Genomic DNA, 15,490 nt, shown 5'->3' with positions numbered 1-15,490 from the left:
TGTTTTTTGTGGGACGTCCTGTAGTTTCTATTGGTACAACTTTCGTGTACATATGACTTTTTGATCACTTTTTAAGGGTTGATCTCTTTTAAAGGGTTAACAGCTCTGATCAGTGGCACTGCTGATCGAAGCTGGTGCAGGTAGTGTCACCTGTAAGAAACAGTTGGCACCCATATTATATGGAGCGGGATCAACCCCCGATCCCTCTCTATACAAGCCTTAAACCTCCAGGATGTAACTGAACGTCCTGGATTGTTAAGGGGTTACTGGAGAATGACTGCAATAATTCTCAGGGTCAATGCATTTCTCAAAAGTAGACACTGAGCAATAAAATATTATATATTTATAATATATTATGATAGTAAAGTTGGAGCGACCTCCTAATAGTGCTGATATAATACCTTTGCAGTTCTTCTGAAAGGGGAACTGGTTGATAACGCAGCACCATATTGAACATTCTGTACCTCTATGTGCCTGTGTTTGAATACAGAGGTAAAGCGTGGGCCCTTAGGATATCATGGGCTGCATACTTGGGATCCATGTACATGGACCCTAATACCACTGCTTTACAAGTGCTGCAGCAGGCCTGACCTGTTTGACTTTTGCGCATCAAAAACTAGGATTAATATTACCCTTTTCATGCGTTCATCATGAGAGCACACATGGAGGTTGCCCTCTTACTCCACTGGGACAGGAAGAGGAGAGTCAAAAGCCCACCTCCTACCACCATTCTCCAGTGACTTCAAATGATCACAATGGATATCTGGCCCAATCTTTTATTGTTGTTGGAAATACAACATATTGTTATGTCCCATGCATAGTATTCAGTAATCTACTAGGGTGGGTAAGTATGTGCTGTCATGATGGACTCATGGAAAAGGGATTAACGGTAAGATTAATCCTAGTTTTAGCATTACGTCCATCCTGACAGCACACATGGAGACAATACCAAATTAGAACGGTACCATTAGGTGGACCCCACGGCCTGGAGGACCTTCTGCCCAAAGGCCAACTCCCTACCAGATAGAGATCCAAATGATAATGCTTAGATAACATGTGAATGCTAGACCATGTTGCGGCTTTGCAGATTTGCTCCATTGAGTCTTCGCTGCGTTCAGCCTATGAGGAGGCGAGAGCCCTCGTAGAGTAGGCTTTCATCCCAGGGAGGCAAGTCTTTCCTTTTATATGCCTCCTGGATTGATGTTTTCATCCATCTAGCGATGGAGTCTTTCGAAGCTGCTTTCCCTTTACTATGGCCTTTAAACTGAAGACATAGGTTATCAGATCTTCTAAGGGTCTTGCAGACCTGTAAGTAGGTTAAGACCGCACATCTAACGTCCAGGTTATGCAAGCGCCGTTCCTTATCACTTTTAAGGTCGTGACAGAAGGAAGGCAGAATTATTTCCTGTTCTATGTGGAACGCTGTGTTGCCAAGTTTTTGTGTTTGAGGGTCTGTTACGTCTTTAAAGAAGGACAAGGAGGTAAATGCAAAGCAATTTTATTAACAGAATGAGCTATAATACCGTTGCATATAGTAAATCATAGAATCCTAGAATGGTAGAGTTGGAAGGGACCTCCAGGGTCATCGGGTCCAACCCCCTGCTCAGTGCAGGAATCACCACATCATCCCAGACAGATATTTGTCCAGCCGCTGTTTGAAGACTACCATTGAATGAGAACTCACCACCTCCCATGGCAGCCTGTTCCACTCATTGATCACCCTCACTGTCTAATATCTAATCTGTGTCTCCTCCCTCTCAGTTTCATCCCATTGCAGGGATTAAATGATATTGCGTACACTTTTGCAACAATTTCTAGCAAAGGCCTATCTTTAAATTTTCGGAAGATAGCCAGCCTTTTCTGTGCGTTCTCCCATTCATCTGTTAAGAGGTGTTTCAGTGTCTTGTTCACCGGGAAGGCAATTTTATGGCATGACCCTAGACCCATAAACATTTCGTCCTGCACCGAGCGCGGTTGTTGGAAGTCTACTACCTCCAGTCTACTACCCTGCCCTGAGGCGCAAAAGCAAACGCCTACATTACAAATAACGGCAGTTTTGGGTTTTTTTTCTGTTATACCTCATTTTATGTTTCCCAAAAATTATGGCACCAACATAGATCTCGCCTCACGTATGTCAGACCGCAGACGGCCCGGCTGGGAGAAAATAAAAAAGCTGCGGCTCTCGAAATGTGGAGGCGAAAAAAAAGTTATGTCCTCCTCCTAGGGGTAACACAGCGCCACTCTTCTCAGAAACTAACGGCAGAATACGCAGCGAACAGAAACCACAACGTGCGATTGTGTGAAAGAATACGCGGTATGATCCATCTTGAAGCGCATTTGCGTACCGCAAGAGCCCATAGCAATCAATGGGCGTGTAAATGTGCAGGATATATGCAGAGCCCCGGCGTATTTACTGCACATATAGGCACGTCTATGTGATTTTGTATTTGTGTTGCGCACACAAATACACGCCGGAGCGGACGGAAGTACATTTCGGACACGTAAACACGTGGCGTATTTGTGCGGCTGAAATGCGCTTGCGCTTACGCGGTGCGAACGAGCCCTGCACAGGCATTACTTTTCTCCTAAACTAACGCTGGGCTCACACGGCTGTATGCGTACAACGCCATGGTGCCGGCCGTGGCCCTGCGTACTGCCACGTATGGCAGCGATTTTGTACTGCGCACAACAGCGTATTTAACGCCCGTTTCTTTGGTTTGTATTTCCTGCGCTGCCCCTTCACAACAGCACGCATACATGCCGCCTGTACGGAATTCCATTGCTTTCGGCACGCGTATATACGCACCCATAGAGAACGACGGTGTGTCACGTACGGCAAAATAGAACATGCTGCGCTCTTTTTTGCGCTAGTGTCATTGGAACTGCGTAAGCCTGTGAATTACTGCGTAATAGGCGGTACTCTTACGCCTGAGTGCACATTAACTTCACATCTACAGGCCGAGCACACTGCTACGTGTGACCACTCTGAAAAAACTGGTCAACCAATACTAAATGCTGGAGAGAAAAAGACATGGCTGCCAGCCCAGACTATTACACCCCAGCAACAGGTAAACAAGCCGCGGCCACGCCCCTCACACCCTTCCCCTCCTCCCTACTGGACAACCAGCAGCTTCCGGCGACAGCGCTGCGTTCTGGGAACTGTAGTCCATTTCTGTCTCCGCCCCCCCTCAAGTCAGCGCGTACAGAAGGCCGTAAGAAACTACAATACCCGAAGTGCCACGTCAGGGTGGGTACGTCACGTGACCGGTGGCTGAAGCAAACAGCTAAAAAGCCGCAACGCGGCCATTTTGTTCTAAACCGCAAGCAAGCAGGTTTAGGCTTGTTGTAGGCCTTGTTGTAGCCGCGCCTCGTCAGCCCACGCCCGGCCTCCCTGCTCCGCTCCTGGCACAGCCGTCCACAGCAGCTCTAGTCCGCTCTTCATCCCCGGCCGCCGCCAGCGTTTCCTCCGCACTCCGTGCACCTAATAATATCGCATGTCCTCTATACAGAACCTCAACTCTTTCGGTGAGTGCCGCCTAGCGGCGCGGAAGGGGGCTGCTCCATGTAGGCCTGTTAATACTGGAGTGGGGGTCATTCTCTAGTGGTGTGACGACCCGCTGTGCTGCATGCTGCCACGGGGGGGCGCTGTGAGGACCCGCTGTGCTGCATGCTGCCACGGGGGGGGCGCTGTGAGGACCCGCTGTGCTGCATGCTGCCACAGGGGCGCGCTGTGTGAGGACCTGCTGTGCTGTATGCTGCCACAGGGGGGCGCTGTGTGAGGACCCGCTGTGCTGCATGCTGCATGCTGCCACGGGGGGGGGGGGGGGGGGGGTGCTGTGTGAGGACCTGCTGTGCTGTATGCTGCCACAGGGGGGCGCTGTGTGAGGACCCGCTGCGCCGCACACCTTCATGGGGGGCGCTGTGTGAGGACCTGCTGCGCCGCATAATGCCACAGAGGGGCGCTGTGTGAGGACCTGCTGTGCTGCATGCCGTCATGGATGGGGGGCGCTGTGTGAGGACCTGCTGCGCCGCATAATGCCACAGAGGGGCGCTGTGTGAGGACCTGCTGTGCTGCATGCCGTCATGGATGGGGGGCGCTGTGTGAGGACCCGCTGTGCTGCATGCCGTCATGGATGGGGGGCGCTGTGTGAGGACCCGCTGTGCTGCATGCCGTCATGGATGGGGGGCGCTGTGGTAGGAGTCCGCTGGTGAACAGTTCTCCCGTGTGACCCTCTGGCGGTTGCTAGCGGCCTGTTCTGACGAGGCCCTTCTTACGGCATGGCTGCTGGTGTGATTGGGGTGGTCTGGTGACACATGCCCCCCGCTGTGGCAGCGCTCTAGTCTAGGGGTGCAGTACCCCCGCCTCACACAGCTGGGTGTGGATTCTGTGGCCGGCACTGACAGGCGCCCTGCGACTCCTCACAATTATGGGTAACAATCACTGGTTCTGCTAACAGACCCCACATACACAACGCAGTGAGGGAGGGCCGCAGGCAGGGGGCGCTGCTCACTGCCTTGTACATTGCTCAGTGCTGCACCACGCTCCTGTTCATGTCAGCGGGGCGGCTCACACAAGCGTCAAAGCCGGCGCTCAATGCACCAATCACAGCCCTTCAATGAATGTCTGGGATTGGCTGGGTCAGATGACCCCCAACAGGCTCAGCCAATCACAGCTATCTCTTGCTGGAGGCAAGACAGCGGCAGCTAGGGGAGTGCTGTGAGGGTCTTCATCCCCTCCGCAGTGCGGACTAACTCCATCCTCTGTGCGGCCATTTGCCCGAACACGCTGACTCCGCCTTGGGCTGTAAATGCTGTGGATATGCAACAGTAAACCGCAGCAAACCTGCCCGGTGTAGACCCCGCCTACCGCGGCTGCACCCCTGATGTCAATAAGCCCTTATGACATGTTTGCTACCCCTTAGCCTAGGTTCACACAGGGCGGGTTTGCCCTCGCTGTCGATCATGCACACTGTGTTTAAATCTTAGTTTTACAGTTCTGGATGGCCGCGGTTCAGACGGCTCCAGTGACTTCAATAGACGCGGTCCATGCAGACACTAACAGAACGTGCTGCCATTTGTCCTCCATTCACGGAAATTGCAATTAGTTTCCACCAATATGAAAGAAAAAGCGGTTTTACACAGCAGATATCTGTCCGTGTGCAGCTGGCGTTGGGTTGGGTCCACACAGCGGCAGAATGTCCGTAGCAGATCGGCCGCGGACAGCCCGCCTCGCCCGCCGCCACGGACAGCCCGCCTCGCCCACCACCACGAGGTGCAGATCCTAAATCACAGGTTCCTGAGTGGAATTTACTCCCTCATTAAGTGAATTTGCCCCGATTGACCATTTCCGCACGGGTTTTGTACAGATTTCTGCAGCTTGTGGACAGGATTTTCAAAATCCCATCCACTTTGCTGCTCCTGTAAATGCAGGGGGTCCGTGAACCCCACCTTACGGCCAGGGGGTCCTGTCCAGATCATAAGGGCTCATTCACATAATACCAGTGACTAGAGCCCACCGAGTGCATTTTGGTTATAAGACAAGTCCCGGCGTGTCCATCTGTGCGCTGAATACGGTGTGACGTGTATGGACATAATATGCACCTGCACTATACAAGAGCTGTATATATGTATTTAGGCAACTGTAACCCGCCATACACCTGTGTGAGCGCACCTGAAGAGAAGCAGAAGTGCGGCGCGCCCAGCCGTTTGTGGGAGCAATGCCAGCGCTGCCACTGATGGCATCCAGCCTGCAGCATGATGGCTCATAGATGGGGGTCCTGGTGGTGACCCCCCAGCCACCTGCAGGATAGGTCATCCAGCCTGGAACACCTAAGGCTGGGTTCACACTTGGCGTATTCCCGTCAGAAATCTCGCGGTTTGGCCGCAGCAAAAACCGCGAGATTTCCGCCAGGAGAACCGCCACGGTTTAAACCGCGGCGGCTTTGAAGCGGCCCGGCCGCTCGCTTTTCCGTTGCGGCCGGCGTTCCCATAGAGGAGAGCGCGGCCGCGAAGAAAATAAACAAAAAAACAAAAGTAAATAGACATGCTGCATCTTTTGAAACCGTGGCTGCGGCCGCCGCAGCTTCAACCGGACTTACCGCAGCGGATTAGCCGTCCCGTGTGGGTGAGGTTTCTGAGGAACCTCATCCACATGGCTGGCTAATCCCGAGATTAGCGGCCGCGGGTGGATCTGCTGCGGCAGAACCGCGACAAATCCGCCCTGTGTGAATCCAGCCTAAGAGTTCTGGGTAGCACCTCAACAGTTCTGAAGAAAACTCTTAATGCTTGAAGCTCTAGAACCATATCTACTAAGTTCTCGCTGATTTTAGTAATATCATTTTTGGAAGTTAGCACCCCCGAGATACATTTGTTGGGTTTTTTTGCTTAATTCGCTAGAACTATTTTTAAAATTAATTGGGAACTCTAGAACTCTTCGGGGTGCATCCAGAACTTATGAAAAAAAATTACTTTTTTGAAAGATGGGGTGCTGACTCCACAGAGGTCGCCTGTGGGTATCTGTCAGACCTCCTAACAGATGGATATTCAACCTGACTTGGTTGCACTGGCAGCCGGCCTCTAGAAGCTGAAGACTAAGGCTTAAAGGGGTTGTCCGGCCAGAAACATTGCATGTCATTACTTCTGTTTGCCCATTTCCATGCACTTTGTAATATACATTGTGCATGGAAAATGAAGCAAACAAGTTTTGGACTTGCCTGAAGGGGTGCCCCCAGCCCCCCCCCCCCCCCCCCTCCCCCTGTGTTGCTCCTCCGTCGTCCCTGGTTACCACAAGAATCTTCTCGTCGGCGCGGGAACGAGCCTCTTCTCATTCGCGCATGCGCAGTTCCGCAGTTCTTCTCTCTGCAGCCCGGACCGATATACGATCTCCTTGTGTGCAGGGAGGGGGGGGGGTGGAAGAGCGAGGAGCAGGAACTGAGCTCCCGCCCCCTCTCTGCCTCCTCTCCGCCCCTCTGCACTATTTTCAATGAGGAGAGGTGGGACAGGGGCGGGGCTAAGCTGTCCCGCCTCTCCTCATTGAAAATAGTGCAGAGGGGCAGAGAGGGGGCGGGAGCTCAGTTCCTGCTCTGAGGCTCTTCCATCCTCCTCCCCCTGCACACAAGGAGATCGTATATCGGTCCGGGCTGCAGAGAGAAGAACTGCGCATGCGCGGATGAGAAGAGGCTCGTTCCCACGCCGACGAGCTGCTGCGGCCCGACAAGAAGAGAAGATTCTTGTGGTAACCAGGGACGACGGAGGAGAAGTCCAAAACTTCTGTTTGCTTCATTTTCCATGCACAATGTATATTACAAAGTGCATGGAAATGGGCAAACAGAAGTAATGACATGCAATGTTTCTGGCCGGACAACCCCTTTAATTCCCACGGGCGGAGTTCCGCCACATATCACACGGCGTAAATCTGCAATGTTGGCCTGCAGCTATTAGGTTCTATTGAGCATAATAGCGCAATGCTCACAGAGTGGAATTTCACCCAGTGAATTCACCCATAATCACCTGCAGCATGTTCTATGTGCTGCAGGCGTACACGCGGACCGCTTCCATTGCGCCGGCACGTCATGCGGGACATTGGGCAGCGGATCCGGATGGGAGTATGGGGGTCTCTGGGGGGCACCTTGATTAACTCCGCTGCGGAATTCTGCTTGCGGAGCCCGTCATGGCCGTGGGCACTAGGCCTTAACCTGCAGTGGTGACGGTGACCTCAGGGTTACTCTTATTTGGCTATGTGTTCTGGGATCCCAAGTACGGCCCGACATCACTGAATATGACCGATATCTGATGCAGAACTCACTGCAGTCAGTGGTGAAACCCTTCACTAAACTCCACAGACCTGCTGCAGTCTAACTTGTGGATTTGTAGTTCGGCTCCGCTGTAATTCAGGAGGTGTGAAGCCTTGAGGCCTCCGGCTGACGTGCATGGCTCCATCTCCAGTTCTATCCTTCTGTCCCTGGACAGAAGTCGTCAGTAGAGACTTCCCGTGGTAAACGTGTCTGATCCATTGTATATATTGGCTGAATGCTCACTTGGCCGCCAACTATGAAGGGTATACAGGCGCATGTAGGGTCTGTGCATAACTAATAACCAGGTCCTACATGTACTGTGAGGTCAGAGGGCCTTTCCCAAAGCTTATTGGGCCTGTTTGTGGCTGTAGGACCTGAGGCGGTGCGGGACAACTGGGGCATCTGAATGACTAGCATGGGATACTAAACGTCAAGGAAATGTCTCACAAGGTACATCTACCACCTGATGTGTGATCACTGGGGGCCTCTTCTAATGTCCCCATAGACCCCAGAGAGGGGCGGGGTACATACATGACCACAGGTCCAGCAGGGAGGAGTAGGGTCTTGTGACCCCCTTTCTTTAAGGAGGTTGTGATGGGGTTATGTATGGCTTCTCAAGCTTGGTCTTCAATGTAAAATGTTCCCTGTTTGTCTTTCAGACCCCTTTGCTGATGCAACTAAGGGTGACGACTTACTCCCGGCAGGGACTGAAGATTATATCCATATAAGAATCCAACAACGAAACGGCAGAAAGACTCTGACCACCGTACAGGGCATCGCAGATGATTACGACAAAAAGAAACTTGTAAAAGCCTTCAAGAAGGTAAATGTCTCACTAAGGTTATACCGGCTACATGAGGGGGCTGGTAATGCCCGACCCGAAGACCCTGAAGGGAGAAGTTACACAGTAGTTGTAGAATATCCATGGCCACGACACTGAGCGGCTCCTTGTGAAGTCATTGTTCTGTTTCTGTCCTAGAAATTTGCCTGTAATGGTACTGTAATCGAACATCCCGAGTACGGTGAAGTCATTCAGCTTCAGGGCGATCAGAGGAAGAACATCTGTCAGTTCCTTATGGAAGTAAGTAATGCTGGCTTGTATGAAGGATCGGGAATCATTACTGCTGCCTCACCATGGGCACATGCGGTACATACACTTGGTGCCGATGGTAACATGAATGCCTCTAAAACATGCGGCACCAAGCTTGCTTTATAACCGTTAGTAGGCAAATTGCCTAGACACTCCCTATAACAGCTGGATCTCTGCAAAAAAAAAAGTCTGTGTGAAAGGATGCAGAAGGCGGTGGGCTTTAAAATTTTTTTTTTTTTTTTTAAGATAAACTTTTATAGTGTTTTAGGTACTCCATTGCCAGTGTTTGGTCTCCATAAGGCCGCCTGTCCACGGGTGTTGCGTTTTAACGCAAGCAGATTTTTACTGTGGGAGACCACTAAGTCACTGCGTTTCCCCCGCCCAGCAATGAATCTGTCACTATGATAGGTTCATCGTGGAAAATCACAGCACCCCACGATTTCCGCTCGTGTACATCGGACTGCGCTTTGCAGTGGAAGTCGTTTCATGTGTTACCTGTGTGTGGATTGTCGCCGTGGATGACACTATGAAGAATCTCCCATGGACTGGAGGCCTAACTTAAAAAGATATTCCAATTGTGAAGCAAACTTACAGATGAAAGTTGTTTGCCTTGTTTATGCACGGCTGGTTATGGGCAGAGCACTCGCATCCATTACCAACCTGTCCTGTTTCTGGTGTTTCTATGTAGCTGTTTTCCAAGGTGGCTGCTACACCCCTGCTGACTTGCAGCTTGAAAATACACTTGCCACAACTCCCTGCATGTCCCCACTGGTGCTCTCCTGCTGTTGGTCAGTAATCCAGTCCCAATGGCTGAATAAACAATCCCTGGTTGTTCTTACTGAGCATGCCCGACCTGTAGAGCTGAAATACCTACAGGACGTGTCCATGGCAACCTGCAAATAAACACTTCTGAAGGCTATGGCCTATAGAGCTGCAGCACCACACTGCTAATCTTAATATTTGATAGAGACTTTGCAAAACTGGACCCTTAAGTTCTAAATTAAGTAATTGATCACTGATTATTTTTTGTAACTGTACTACTGAATGACCATTGTGTAAATGTGTTATACAGCTGACATTGTATACAAAACTGCATCGTATGCTAATTTCGTTCCTGTTCTTGCAGATTGGCATTGTTAAGGAAGAACAGCTGAAGGTCCATGGGTTCTGAGATGTGAATTCTATCCTCCTTTCCTGCCACGGCCGGCACTCTTCAAACATGACTTGCAGTAGAAGGACTCTTACTACGTCTGAGCATTTGACTCTAGGTCCTCTTGTGCATGATTACACTAGTCAGCAGCCTTTTTGCATATGGTGTGTAATACATCAATTCTTATGGATTTTTGGCTATAGAATTCAAATTTGCCTTTGGAAATGTATCGTATAATGTTTTTATGTGATTTAGATTATTTTCTATTTTATTAAAATTTGGCCTTTTTTGTGAATTTAGCATAGTCACTAATTTAATTTTATATACATAAACGTCTTTATTGGGATGTAATACAGTGGATGAAGTGCTAAAAATGGTCATTAGATGGCAGAACAATGTAGTTGTGCAGGAAGGGTACCAGCATTAACCTATAGAGGTGCTGTTGTTTAGTGTGTATTGTAACCTGCATGAAGCACTTCTCCATTGTTACCTCAGTGTATTGGCATTTCTTTGTCTTTTGGGTCTCCTGTGTGAGCTAGTGACATTCTGACATGTCAGTTCTAGTTAGTACTATGGCAACTGGTAAACTTGGTTTAAACCACCCTGACAAATATTGTTTGTGTGGAGAACTCGTTCCAAAATCCAATCACTGATTTAGTTAGGAAGGCTTATAAATTGTTTTGATTGCGCTCTCGGGGGATTGGGGTAAAAACTTCGTACCTCGTATTGCTTGCATGACCTGCGCAACTACTACAGAATGGATGAAAGGAAAGCGCCGAGCCATGTCGTCTGCTGTTCCAGTGGCTTGGCATGAGGCAACTAATCGTGGGGATTGTTCTTGCCTCACAAATACTGCAGGATCTTTTAGTAAAACCGGACATAAGACATCAGATGTGCCTTCGGTGCATAAACCTGTGCCTCATGGGGAAGGCTTGCCTATTTCTGTCTGTAACCTGCAAACCACTACATTAGACCTAGCAGAGGAAAGCGAATAAGACCTGTAGAGAGTACAACCCTGAATCTCATGACAGGTCACTGAACAGAAGGAACTAAACTATATGGTCCGTGATTTACAACTTCTTAAACAGGAAGCTGAACTATTGGGGTCTAGACTGGAACCTTCTAGCTGAAGGGACAAAAAATGTTAACAGATCAAGTAGCTGTATACACACGCATTGAATAGTGTTTCAAAATCTCTATATATGTGAATGGCTTGATGATGGAGCTGAGTATTCGGCATAACCCACAGGAGTGGTGACTATTGATTCCAGTAAAACCAGCTTAAGCCGTGCTATTGCATAATGGCAACTAACCCCGTCATTGTCTTTGGCCTATGCAGTGCACACAAGAGAAACAGTTAAAAGCTGTAGCACTGCTTACAGGGTAGGTGCACTGCTTACAGGGTAGGTTCACTGCTTTTTCTAATGCTTATGGGACAGCCAAGACACCAACAACCACTCCAAAGTCAAGAAATGGCCTGGGAGGAAGTCTTATCTACCTGGAAGACAATGTGAAGAATACTCCATTGGTTGAGCTAAGTAAGGCCATTTTCCCTCAGCTGCTTATCAAGTTTACATGATGAAGAACTTTGAGCTTCATCAAAAGCTTTAAATTCAATAACTTGAAAGAAATGCTTCCCAAATTGAGTGATGGAAAGCGAACATAGGGCTCATTTGTTGGGCCACTAATCCGAACTGTGGTGTGATAGAAACTGAATCTTCCCCTGAATTCGACACCTCAAAATTAGGGGAAGTGAGCAATCGCTCTTTAAATGCAAGCTAAGGACCAAATGAGAATCGCGCACTTCTCATTCAGTTTTAGCAAGACTGAAAATTCGTCTTTGATTTCGTCTTGTGTTTTAAACACTTCTGTTCAATTTTTCACATGAATCTGGAACACTGAATGAGAAGTGAACAATTCGTGGCGATTTGCCAGTCTAAACAGCTCACACGTGTAAACGGGTTAGAGGATTTGGGGTAATGAAGGTTTGCCACATGGTCTGTTCTTACAGAATAGTTACTGCAGCCTAAATTACTGAAAGTTGGGTTTATCAATGGTTTACAACGGGACTTGTCTGCAGCTTTGTGTGCTCAGTAGTGGAGTGGGGGTGTCTTCCGGGCTCCCCTTTTGATCAGCTCTTCAGTGTCAGCAATGAGCTGACTTCTGTAGGAGTTACTTTCTGACTATAGTGGACAGACTTGAAGTCAATGGAAGCTTTGTGTGCAATACCAAGCTGGGCCACTACTGTGAAAACAGCTATCTGCTTCCTGCAGAAAGTAGCTCCATTGCACAAACAGACTCGCCCAACAAACAACTGATCAGAGGAGATCCTGAGCCGCACACCCTTGCCGAGACCATTGATGGTTTACAATCAGGCAAGCCCTTTAATGCTAACTATGATGGGTGTCAGAACATACTATATCACAGCTTGCTTTATAGCTGGTCAAAGCGCCCATACTGACCCTTGTCCACTGATGGTGCCTACAATACACATTTGCCCATCAGAACTGGACCATAAAATCAATAGAAGAAGGTTTTGGGGTCTTTTTTATATTTTTTTTAACACGTGGATGTCCATTTGCTTACTGAGGGAAGAAATGGCACCACAACATACTATATAAAAGCCCGAATCACAGAAGATCCCTTAAAACTATAATATTTTATTTCAAATATCTTAAACACATTGGGGTCGATCATCAACTGATGAAATAAAGGACAGAGACAAAACACACGTGCTCATAAATGTCAGTGTCGCCACACGAGGGAAGTTTCAGAGTGAGACTAAATTCTACATAATAAGAGGCTTCTACAAAAGGAAGCAGAGTGGATTTTCAGACTTAAATCTGTCCACCCTCAAGGCGTCAATGAGATCCTCTCGTTTAATAGTTTCATTAAATATACCCTTATCGTCTGTCTCTTGAGTCATAGCTCTCCAATGTTTTTTTTTCAAACCTCTAGTTTATCCATTCTTTATCATGTCGGGACACTTATCAATGTTACATCCAAATATCTGTTTGGGCCGATATATCCCAGTCCCAGACTCAGCCAAGATCATTTACATCCCCCTCCCCCCTCCTTCTGGTTCCTTTTTCCTCCCCCCTCCCCCTTAAAATATACTGGGCAGACACCATCACTGCGATTTATCCATACATGGATAGATCTCCACACAGTAATACTTACCTTCATTGTCATCGAACAATCGGACAGTATAATGTCTATACTTATTATACTTATCTCCACCTAGACCATGTGTCTCGAGTGACTTGATGGAACATAACGTTGCTCCACAGTAGAGGATGGGTCCTCTCTTACAGTTTCAAAAAGATGTAGCAGATATAGGAGATCACTATCTCTTACATAACTGGTGATAATTCTCCTATAAATATAATTATGAAGTGCCTTTTTAAGCACCCAATATAATGCGTAGGAGATCATCATATTGTATATCTATTTATCATATTTTGTCCTTGATGTATTCTCTGCTGAAACCACATTGATCACTCACACTTCTGTGATGGTAAAACAAGCGTGCGATATCCTTTATGGACTTCGACAAGATGATGACCATTGTATAACACTCTGCCATCTCTGACTAAATCTAGAGACATTAACCCTACGTTCTGAGATCAGCTCCTCCTCTATGACGTATATCATCATACACTACTTGCTGTCTTCTCCCATCCGTGACAGGCGTTGAACGCGGTCACGTGATCACACATGGTCTGCTGTCTCCTCCCTTCCGTAACGTGCATCGAATGCGGTCACATGATTGCGTCACATGACACGCAAGGTCATCCGACGCCGTACGTCTGACGTCATCATGCGTCGGCGCTCTGACATTTTACTCCTCCTGGAGATTAGACGAACCTTAATGACGTAAGCCTCTAATCATCTCGCACCGGAGGATGTAAGGAGCGATCGGACAGCATATGTTTTGAATACATATAATGCAAACGTTAACAAGGTGATTACATAGAATGTGCACCGATCTGGAGCTTCAACGAAGGGTTACTAAGGAGGGGTTGTTTAATTACAAGGATCAATAAAGAAGGAGGACGGACTATCTGATGCACATGGCTAATTATACGTGAGCCTGTGATTGGTGGCCGGCGTCTAGCCTGGGCGGGGAGTGTTAAAGGCCTTAGGCTATATAACATGAGACAGCCCTGGACGCAATCAGATGGCCACCTACCCATCATCAGGGCAGGAGGCTACACAACTCTCTATCTAAACTTAGCCTAATAGAAAGATGCTCTCTACTCAGCGCTCCTATTTTTAGTCTAAACAGTTAGCTAATGCGGTCACGACTATCTGACCAAGGCTTGAGCTAGTTTAGCAAGCTGGTCGATTGATTACTTTTGCAGGTCTAAATTTAGGCTAAGGGGGTATTGCCCCCTGTTTTATGCTGAGCTTTGAAAGTTTTGGCTTTGATATCAGGGCAATGGGGTCATGGTAAACGGACCTTGCCTTAGCTAGCGATATTATCAAATCGCTTTGACCAATCTCTAGATATTAGGAGACGGGTCATATATTTTGATTGATATCTGCCAAATCAAGGGAGCTGTGAATAGTACCATCTAGTATGGAATAACTATCCTGAGGTCTCAAATCTTCTATCCATTGAGATCAGGATATATTAGTAACTACTAGAGATGAGCGAGCACCAAAATGCTCGGGTGCTCGTTACTCGAGTTGAACTTTTCGCGATGCTCGAGGGTTCGTTTCGAGTAACGAACCCCATTGAAGTCAATGGGCGACCCGAGCATTTCTGTATATCGCCGATGCTCGCTAAGGTTTTCATTTGTGAAAATCTGGGAAATTCAAGAAAGTGATGGGAACGACACAGAAACGGATAGAGCAGGCGAGGGGCTACATGTTGGGCTGCATCTCAAGTTCCTAGGTCCCACTATTAAGCCACAATAGCGGCAAGAGTGCCCCCCCCCCCCCCAACAATTTTTACTTCTGAAAAACCCTCATTAGCAAGGAACACCTTAGCTAAGCACCACACTACCTCCAACAAAGCACAATCACTGCCTGCATGACACTCCGCTGCCACTTCTCCTGGGTTACATGCTGCCCAACTCCCCCGCACGACCCAGTGTCCACAGCGCACACCAAAGTGTCCCTGCGCAGCCTTCAGCTGCCCTCATGCCACACGCTGGCCTCATAGCCACACCACCCTCATGTCTATTTATAAGTGCGTCTGCCATGAGGAGGAACCGCAGGCACACACTGCAGAGGGTTGGCAGGGCCAGGCAGCGACCCTCTTTAAAAGGGGTGGGGCGATAGCCCACATTGCTGTACAGAAGCAATGAGAAATAGAATCCTGTGCCACCTCCATCAGGAGCTGCAAACGTGGGCATAGCAATGGGGAATCCATGTGCCACACAGTATTCATTCTGTCAAGGTGTCGCATAGCTCAATCCACACTGCAAGGGGAAAGCCGTCAGCGCTCTG

General features: G+C 48.5%; 1 protein-coding gene across 1 annotated transcript; it reads left to right on the top strand.

Annotated features, from left to right (window-relative positions):
• The first annotated feature begins 3,293 nt into the window (after positions 1–3,293).
• LOC136586658 (eukaryotic translation initiation factor 1b) lies at positions 3,294–10,328 on the top strand. The gene is made up of 4 exons (XM_066584818.1): positions 3,294–3,525; positions 8,453–8,616; positions 8,773–8,874; positions 10,010–10,328. Exons 1-4 carry the CDS (start codon positions 3,495–3,497, stop codon positions 10,052–10,054), a joined length of 342 nt encoding a protein of 113 aa, XP_066440915.1. The 5' UTR covers positions 3,294–3,494; the 3' UTR covers positions 10,055–10,328.
• The last annotated feature ends 5,162 nt before the right edge of the window (positions 10,329–15,490 follow it).

Source organism: Eleutherodactylus coqui, chromosome 12 (assembly GCF_035609145.1).
Source record: "Eleutherodactylus coqui strain aEleCoq1 chromosome 12, aEleCoq1.hap1, whole genome shotgun sequence".
NCBI lineage: Eukaryota > Metazoa > Chordata > Amphibia > Anura > Eleutherodactylidae > Eleutherodactylus > Eleutherodactylus coqui.
This window is presented reverse-complemented; position numbering and strand designations above follow the sequence as displayed.

What these genes read in the sequence shown, in the direction of transcription:
- LOC136586658 (XM_066584818.1), top strand. Translation starts at nt 3,495, where the DNA reads ATGTCCTCTATACAGAACCTCAACTCTTTCG. An exon ending in TTGTAAAAGCCTTCAAGAAG is followed by an intron (nt 8,617 to 8,772) that starts GTAAATGTCTCA and finishes TTTCTGTCCTAG; the next exon opens with AAATTTGCCTGTAATGGTAC. An exon ending in TCTGTCAGTTCCTTATGGAA is followed by an intron (nt 8,875 to 10,009) that starts GTAAGTAATGCT and finishes CTGTTCTTGCAG; the next exon opens with ATTGGCATTGTTAAGGAAGA.